This window comes from Lactuca virosa, chromosome 2 (assembly GCF_052849685.1).
Source record: "Lactuca virosa cultivar CGN04683 chromosome 2, Lactuca_virosa_CGN04683_v6, whole genome shotgun sequence".
NCBI classification, from domain to species: Eukaryota; Viridiplantae; Streptophyta; class Magnoliopsida; order Asterales; family Asteraceae; genus Lactuca; species Lactuca virosa.
The window spans coordinates 245,924,709-245,934,509 of NC_136427.1; the positions used below are offsets into that span (position 1 = coordinate 245,924,709).

A 9,801-nucleotide genomic window follows, 5' to 3' on the forward strand; every position below is an offset into this window, starting at 1 on the left:
CTACGTCCGCCACAAGCTGATTATATTCTTTTTGAGTCTTCACTGCCCTGTTCGTTCCAGAGTGAACAAACGGCCCAAGCGTGATAGCTTCCCAGATGAGATAACCATTATCTTCAGATCCAACTACGTAATCTTAAAAGTGATGCGCCCACACTTCATAGTCTTGAGTGTAGAGAATGGGAACCCTTGTAGTGGATCCAATGCTGTTAGAGATGTTGATGGGATTAGAATGAGAATCGTCGTGAGACATGGTGAGCCTTTCCTTAGAACTGCTAGAATCAGACCTGTAAACTTGAGATTAGGGTTTTATTAAACACAAGAGTTACCGTCGACAGGAAGAAGACAACTTCTTTATATTCGATAAAAGCGGAAACCCTAAAGAATTCTTCACACAGAAGGAATGTGTATTGATCACACAGTCTCCTGCTCTGATACCAATTGTTAGAACAAAGTTCTAGTAGGATCGATAGATTCTAAGCAGAAAAACAATAAATGACGTAATGAAGAACACAGGAATGGTTTAACTAATGTCGAATGATTAAGCTTCAACACCTCAGAAGAGCTCGATTAAGAACTTCGACTGTAGAGGTGTTTAGGGTTACCAAGCAATAATAATAATAATTACGACCGTATCTAAGGCATACATGCATGCACTATTTATAGCTTAACCCTACTTAATAATCACGGATGGACAGGCCCAATCCGAATATACAAAACTAAGCCCATGACGCAACATAAAATACCCAACACATCAGTTGAACCATCCTGATCATCATTCTTTTCCTTTGAAATGTGAACACCCTCATCAATATAATCTAAATTAAGCCTCTTGCTACAAGAACCTTCACCTATTTTGGAATTTCCAACTCTACCCCTTGTATACTCTGGTGAGAAACTATCATTCTTCCTCCCAAAAAGAATCAGAGACACGAACTCACCAATAGGCTCACCATTACCATGGTTCATATTTTTCGATGGAGAATCTGCATGAACTTGACCCTCAACTTCAGCCTCTTGATCATCATTTTCTGGTAATTCCTCAATGACAACTTTACCCTTTGCATTTGGTGACATGAAGTAAGTTAGTAAATTTGTCTTCCCATGCTCTGTGTACACCTCAATCAGCTTGTTATGTGCAATGTATTTAGAAAGATTGATCACATCCTGATCATTCCCTAAAGCTCTAAGACCAAACTGAAAGTCACCATTGGGTATCCTAAAATGGTAGTATATCACTGGGGATTCATCAACGAATTCAGAATTCCGTGGGTCTGGGTAACCTAGGTCCAACATTATGGCATCAAGTTCATGTACAGAAAACTCATCTATGTCCACATAATCAACATAACGCACTTCACCTCCAATGTACTTTATATCAGGTAACTTAGTAAATTTCCCACCGTGATGAAGCTTAATACTAAACCATGTGGGTGCACCCGCTAAAAATCAAAATTGTACATATTAACAAAGTCAAAATTTTGCATTTTTTTTGTTCTAAATCAATAAGAAAATGCAAAATATGAAAGTTAAAGAAAACATAGCAACTTACCATATACGGCTGATACATCAACAACTTCATGTTTTGGTCTGATATGCCACATTACGAACACCATTTCGTATTAAACGTATGGCCTTGTATGTGTAGCGTCGATTACCTAGTTTGAATAAGCAACGAGGGTTTTTTGCAGGTTCAATGGAGCAGAAGCAAGAAGGAGGGAGTTGGGGAGTTGACGAGTGTTGGGGTAAGTAAATGAGGGGTTAAGGTCAATTAAGCCAAAAAACGTTTATGCAAAAATGGTCCCTAACATATGAAATGACGATTTTACCCTCACGCGTGAGGCACATGAGGGGGCTTAACAGATCCTACTTAACGGGAGTTAAGTCCAGGGACCAAAACCACAAACAAACCACTCCAAAAGGACCATGGATCCAAAAAACTCGTGGTTTGGACTAAAACCCCAAAATTTTGCATACCACAGGGACCATTTTTGCAATTTTGTCTAATTATTATTATTTTTAAATAACAAAAACTCATAAATGGTCCCTATAATAGTGAAATGACAGAAATACCCTTCGCTTAACGGAAAAAACTTGACGAAGTTAGCAATAATGACCTTTTGTTAAAAGTTTAGAAACTACAGGGACCATCCGTGAGGTTTTTTAAATTAAGGACGAAACTTCAGATTTTGTAAAACCACATGGACCATTTTTGAAGTTTTGTCCTTTAAAATCATATTGTTACATTTTGTTACCATCTGAAGTATTTTTGTTACTTGTTCATATTTTGTAAATTCTTTGGCATACTCCAAAATAAAATCTTGGCGACGCCGCTGACATGACTTTTATATGTTTAAAAAGAACGATATATGTTGTTGTAGCATCGAGATTGAAGGGTTATATTGATATCCGACTTCAAGAAAATATGAGGATGACGACATTGGGACAAAGGGCTTCAGGTTTAAGTATGTGATGTGGGTTTTAGAGTGTTGAAGAAAATAAATAAGGTGAAAAGGCGATATGGAGATTCGTATTTGTTTTTAAGTTTAAAAAGAAAACGTGGCTAGTTTTTTTCTATGGATGAGCATATGGATCGTGGAACCGGCCGGGACCGGTATCGGAACCGGAACCCGATGGAACCGGTCGGGCCGGGACCGGGACGATATTCTTGTGGATTTTTGGAACCGGAAACCGGTAGAACTGACAAAAACCGGAACCGTATGTTGCTATTTCTCGAGGGTCGGTTCCAACATTGAAGACACGGCAAGAACCGGTAAGAACCGGAACCGGCGGTCCGGTTCGGTTCATATTTTCCACCAAGTTCGATTCCCAGGCCGGTTCCGGTTCCAACCGGTTCCAGCCGGGTCGGTTCCTTTGCTCATCCTTATTTTTTTCTCTTATTTTCTAACATGTAGTCCACGTGCGTATGAAACAGGGATAACAAGTAAAAAATGTGAGCAATGGTATAATAAAATCAAATAACAAGTAAAAAATGTGAGCAATGGTATAATAAAATCAAATAAAGTCAATTTTGATACAACTAAAAGTTTAGTTATTTAAAGCAAAAATGTTTTATTGTTTATCATTTTATGACATTTTTCCTATAACCCAATTTCTACATGTCGTTAAAAAATTAACGCAATGTATACATGTCAATATACATTGCATTAATTACGAAAATATATTTGAAGTATAGTCTATTTTTTTGAAACGGCGAATTAATATATGTCTAAGATTGAATCCAAGATCTTTTTGTAATAAACATATTGTTAGACACTTGTTAGTAAGTCAAGTGACCCCAACTTGTAAATATGATCAATTATATACACTTTTTAAATAAAGTAACGTTAAATACAAAGAATATTTCTTTGTTTATTGGTAAGACACATGCATACGTCCAAAAGATCTTGAATTCGAGCCTTATTATAGGCATTCTTTCTATTTCTTTTTATTAGACTGCCACGTCAACAAAAACCCTGAACTTTATAGACTTTTAAAACACGGCCAAAAATCTCAAACTTTATAACCCCTTATGACACGTAAGTAACAGTTTATAATGGACTGGGTATAAATTGGGTTTTTGGTCCAGGCCTGGGTATAGCCGGTTCAAGGCGCATTGCCTCGATCAAGGCCCACATTTGATCACCTCTACAGGCTACTCCTCTACTAACTAATTTAGTTTTTTAGCAAAAAAAAAAAAAAAAAAAAAAAAAAAGAAAAAACAAAAAGTATCTATGTTCATGAGGCCTACTTTATAGTTTTTAACGAATTTCATTTGAAAAAACTGCACAAATGGTCCCTGTGGTTAGCTGAAAATTGTCATTTTGGTCCAAAAATGTTTGGACTAGCAACAGAGGTCCAAACTTTTCATTTTGTTGAGAGTTTGGTCCAATTTGCTTTGGACTTTTTTATAATGACGATTTTGCTCTTATTTTTTGCTTTTTCAGTTTTTATTTATTTATTTAAATATATTTTACAATTTTCATAATTAAAAATAAAACAAAAAAGAAACTACTACCCCAATCCCTACCCTACCCTCCCCCTCTCTCTCATACCACTACCGGTTATGTTATCACCACCACCGTCCGCCATCAAAACCACCTGCTACCACCGCCGTTGGTCACTGATAACCGCTACTGCCATCGATCACCACCAACACCACAACAACATAAATTGAAACTCAAGAACTACTATCATTATCTGATGAATACAAACATATTTTTCCTGATTTGGAAAATAAAACATTACATTTTTAATCTACAACCTCAAAATCAAGAACAACTAGAGATTTAAACCCATAAGAACAATCAGATAGAGTGTGGAATGCATAAGATAATTGTAGGGGAAGCTGCACATGATCTTCTTCGCATCTATGGATCTCTCTGTCTCTTTGTCTCTCTCTGATCTTCTTCCTCAAAAAACCCTTGTTTCAGCGGAGTTGTACCTCTTCGCAAAACCCCTAGAGATGTCATCATCGTCACAACAAAGCTAGCGTCTCCGACGATTTGATGAAAACCCTAGTCGCTGGCGGCATTGGGGTCGGCAGTGGTCCCCCCGGTGAAGATGGACAAATCTTCGGCGATAGAGGTGGCTTTACGTTTGCAAATCTTCGGCCGCAGTGGAGATGAACCCTCTGATCTAAAAATCGTTTAGTCAAAACCCCAGGTCACTGCCCTTCTCATTTACGTTTTTGGCTTCAAGCTATGGAGACATTCACCACCGCCACTATCTTCATCTTCGTCGAGGTTTTCAGGCAGGTGGAATTCACCACCGGAGACCTCCCTACGCAACCGCCACCCATCATCTTCTCCGTTTCCCAAATCTGTTCACCAAAATTCAACGACATAGGGAGAAAGAGATAAGGGGAGTCTTTCGTCTTCTCGAATTTCTAGCTCCGATCTACTTCTGTCTCTCTTCCTCTCTAAATGTATCTCTTCATCTCCCTTCTATCGGCTTCATGTGTTGGTGGTGATGCTACCGACGGTGGCTTTTGGTGATGGTGGTTATGCTTTGATTGGCGACAGCTTCAAGTGGATGTTTACAGAAACAAAAAGGCATATAACAAAGGAGGGGTGTTTATATTTTCTTTATTATTTATTTTTATATATAAACTTAATAAAGAAACTGAAAAAAGAAAACACAAAGGGCAAATCTGTCATTTTATATATTTTCAAAATACTTTGGACCAAACTCGCAACAAAATGAAAAGTTTGGACCTCTAGTGCTAGTCCAAACATTTTTGGACCAAAGTGGCAATTTCCAGCTAACCACAGGGACCATTTGTGCAGTTTTGTCATTTCATTTGTGATTGACAATCTTATACTTAATTCATTTTAAATTATTAATCGATTTTAAAGTCAAATATATAAAAACAAAAAATAGAACATCACAAGGGATGTCAAAATAGAAATCATCACTTTATCTATTTACAAAGAAAATGGTCAACATTTTTTGCCATCGTATCTGATTTTGCATATAAAATCAAACTTAACAAGGTACCAAAAAACATACTTACCAAACTATACCATGTTTGATAGTGATATTTGATGACTCCAATCTCTAGGGAATCATATAAAGTAAAAAAGACAAATTTTTATGTATCCTAAGAACAAAAATCAAAACGATTAACAAGAAAAAAACTTAGGTAAACCCAACGTTAATTCAAACAATAACCATGTTCTTAGAAATCACCAACATCCATTCTGTTAGTATTTATAACCATAAGAACTCATTTATTTTCTCTCCTTTTTTTTTTCTCACCATATTGGTCACTGCATCTATGACTTGTACTTTCTGTTTCACTTCTTGCACGTTGGTTATTATTATTGGTCTGTAGATGTAGAAGCCTAGAAAGGTTTCAATGGAAGGTCAAAGTCCGAGTCAAAGGGTGGTTTTGGTTCATGATGCCTCCGGAGGTCTCAGATTGAATGCTGTTAGATGGATTCTTGATGGATTTGAATTGAAGGATGGAGATATGTTTGTTTTTCTTTCTGTTCTTCATCAAATCCACCATCCCAGTATGTCTTAAATCTATCTTGTGTTTGGGATTCTGTTAAAAAGACTAAAATACCCTTTATAAATCTTTGTAATTGTAGTGGGTTACAAAATTCGAGTGGATAGTTCGATGTTTGGAGGAGCAAACCAAAAGGCTATCGATGAGGAAGTTGCTAGGAAGAAGAAAGAGCACGAGGACAATTTGGAACTTGTTCAACTCTCAACACTATATGAAATGCAAAAGGTAAATCTAAGAGTAATTTGGTCCTTTTCATTAAAAGCTGTTTCTTTATGAATTATTAAATTGTATCATATGTTTTCAGATCAATTTCAAGATCGAATTGGTGACTGGGCCTATACCCAAGAATGCAGCCGTAGAAGCAATCAAAAAATTTGATGCAACATGGATAATTCTTGATAGGTAAATCGGTAACTTTTTTAATGTAAAGTAAATTATGAATATCTGAAAAGTTAATCATATGATTTAACGTGTCAAAAAGATTCATGATTTAGAAGTGGTAACGTTTATTAGGAGAATGAAGAGAGACAGAAAGTATTTCCTAGAGAAGCTTTCATGTGGGATATCAAGAATGAAGCACAACGACGATATAATAAAAATACGAGGACCAAAGTTGTCAATGGCTCAAAGTCCGAGGATGCCTCTGTCATATGGCGATATGTTACCAGTCGACCACAAAATTTCGACTAAGCAACCACAAAACGATGAAGATTTATTCAGCATCGAATTTGATTCCTCACGTAAGTATATATTTCCAAAAGACCTAAAATATTAATAAATAATAAATAATAATTTTGTCGTATTTTTTAGAACTATAATTGATTTGTTATTTAAAGAAATTAAATAAACAGATGCAAGTTCCACAAGCACAAGAACTAGTATTAGTGACGGTTTATTAAGCATCGGCAATAATAATGACGACAAAGTACAACTATCAACGCTTCTAGAAGCATTTGGGGAAGAACAAGAACAAGAGAAAGAGAAGTCTCCTCAAATTGAGACACTACCGATTGTACAAGTTGATCAGAAGAAATGTACAACTTGCAACAGCACAAGGCCAACAAGTTTGTGGAAAACTAGAAACTTCCTCTATTCAGAGCTCATCGATGCCACAAACCGATTTTCATCTGAAACTTTGATCTATCGAGGTGAAAACGAAGCCGTTTTTTATGGAACCTTGAAAGACACTAAACTCAATGCCATCGTTAAAGAACAAAAAGATGTTAGAAAATACAAGTCGGAAATGCAAGCACTTGAAAAAACAAGAAACGAGAATGTGATCATGTTGTTAGGAACTTGTTTGGAGAAAAACGTGAGACTACTTGTCTTCGAGTTCGCATGCAATGGTTCACTTGATCAACATTTGTCACGTAAGATCTTATTATTGTATAAATAACTTTATATTTTGGCATTTTTGTGAACTTATATATATGTTAATATGGTACAATAGATCAAAGCGCTAGACCATTAACGTGGGGTGAAAGGATAAAAATTGCAATTGGTGCATCTAAAGGGTTGTGCCATTTACACGAGAATAACATAATCCATGGTGATGTAAGGCCGAAGAACATATTCTTGACACATGACTTTGAACCTCTAGTAAGTTGTTGACTTCTTGTTAACTTAAGCTATGTAATGCTAAATTGCTAATGCATTGTTGATGTGTAATGTACAACTTCTAATGCATATGGTACAAAACTCGATATTAGATTGCAGGGTTTGGGCTAGCAAGAATGGAAAAAGAGCCACAAAATGATCACTTTATAATAGGTACATTCGGTTATGTGGCACCAGAGTATACAGAAAGAGGAAAAGCCACTAGGAAAACAGATGTTTTTGCATTTGGAGTCGTTTTATTGGAGCTTATTACAGGTCGAAGTCCCACAGATACACGACTCAAAGGCCAAAATTTTCTAAATTGGGTATCTTTTATTCATATTAAATGTTATTTTTGTTGTAATATGCAACTAAAAATTGTAAAACAGATCATGATTCATTGATTTGTACGTTATTCTATGTTTCAGGCTATTCCACTTGTAACGGAAAGGAAATATTCAGAGTTGATTGATCCTGGAATTGCGTATCACAACGATCAATTCATGAGTATAGTACAAGTCGCAGTGAATTGTCTATGCAATGATCCACATATAAGATTACCAATGGATGAGGTAAATGCATAACTGACTTGTACATATGACTATGGCTTAGCTATGAGAGTTGTACTCTGAAAGTTTTGTTGACTGTTTGGCTGTAGGTAGCGTTCACACTGGATTACATCAAAGGCGATGAAATCCAACGGTCAGACGAGATTGAAGAGGTTAATAATGGAAATCTGGAAACTATTACTAGTTATGGTCAAGGTCAACTCAGTACTCCTTATAAAAAAGTCAACTTTTATTTCGGTGGAATGACCCCTGTGCCCAAACAGGCGAAGCATTTTTACCAAGTTGGACAACTATAATTTTTATTTTTATTTTTCATTTTTTGGGTATGATGATATAACTCGTGGAACCATACTTGATGATTTGGAATAATAAGAGTGTGTATCCTAAGCACAATAAATAAAGTTGTTATATATTTTGCATTGTTTTAATTGATTAATTGAATAGAAAAACAAGTTGCATATGCAATATCAATTAGCTCGACCGTTAGTGGATCGTAGAAAGGTTTATCTTAAGGTGTTTGATTATAGAGAAAATGACACATATAATCATTTTCTTTAAAAAAATTGTTAAAAACAAACAATAAATATTTTTATAATTTCTTAAAATACAGTTGATGCATTATTTACTATGAAATTACTACGAAATGCACTATATCTGGACTGTAAGTCTGTAACATTACAATCTTGAAGTTAAAAGTTTTGGACTTAACTTTTAATTTTCACCGATTAGATTAACTTTTAATTAAATTTAGTGATTATAATTTAATAAAATGTCTATTTGAAAGAGCTAGAATTTAGACTTTACAAACTATGGGTTGACTTTTAAATTTGAAGTTAAAGGTATCAATTTTTACTTAACCTATTTAACTATATTTTGGACTTATAAATATAAGAATATTAATTTTCTATGGTTGAAATAGTAGTAAGAGAGTAAGAAGGTTATTTAGAGAGAGACCCTCTTGTCATTGTGACACAAAAATATTAAAGAGGAACGAGAAGTTATCATGGTCACTCGCTCTCGGTAAGCAATGGTAAACAATTGACACTTCAACATAACTTGTTTACGGTCATCGTTAATGGTAGAATGAAAGAATGAGATCCCGATGAGTCAAGTCAGTTAGTTCCGACCATGTTTTATGGCGACTGGTTGTGATATGCGGCGCCGACATGAAAACGTTGAGAGAAAGAAAGATCAATTAACATCATACATATTACATTGTCTGAGTGAAACAACACAAGTCGTGACCTTAATGGAGTCTGTAACTTCTACTCTTAATTTCTAAGTGTTCAATTTGATCACATGTCAAAATAAGTTATTCAATGAAAATATATATTGAAAACTCTTAGGATTGATTCGTTTTAGTAACTAACTATAACAAATCATTATATTCAGAATCAAACTCCCAAAATCAACTCAAAATAAACAAAATTACCAAAGGTTTTAATTAACTTTAATTTATTATTTCAAAGCCTTCCTTATGTTCATAAAACAACGTAGACGAAAACAAAAACTATTTTTGGATATCAAATGCATAAGTTATGGACAAAACAAAGAAAGGTTTAAATGATTACGACCAAACGTTTACTTCGACAATAACAATCTCAAATAATACATGAACGCATATGT

General features: G+C 35.2%; 1 protein-coding gene across 1 annotated transcript; it reads left to right on the top strand.

The window, feature by feature from the left end:
* Window positions 1-5,857: 5,857 nt before the first annotated feature.
* LOC145158371 (uncharacterized) lies at window positions 5,858-8,543 on the top strand. Its single transcript, XM_079077281.1, has 9 exons — window positions 5,858-6,014; window positions 6,093-6,235; window positions 6,315-6,412; window positions 6,524-6,750; window positions 6,862-7,380; window positions 7,461-7,609; window positions 7,720-7,932; window positions 8,035-8,178; window positions 8,265-8,543. The coding sequence occupies exons 1-9, from the start codon at window positions 5,858-5,860 to the stop codon at window positions 8,469-8,471; spliced, it is 1,857 nt and encodes a 618-aa protein (XP_078933407.1). The 3' UTR covers window positions 8,472-8,543.
* The last annotated feature ends 1,258 nt before the right edge of the window (window positions 8,544-9,801 follow it).

Coding starts and splice junctions, on each gene's coding strand:
- LOC145158371 (XM_079077281.1), top strand. CDS start 5,858: ATGGAAGGTCAAAGTCCGAGTCAAAGGGTGGTTTTGGTTCATGATGCC. Junction 7,610..7,719: donor CACATGACTTTGAACCTCTA/GTAAGTTGTTGA, acceptor ACTCGATATTAG/ATTGCAGGGTTTGGGCTAGC. Junction 8,179..8,264: donor TAAGATTACCAATGGATGAG/GTAAATGCATAA, acceptor GTTTGGCTGTAG/GTAGCGTTCACACTGGATTA.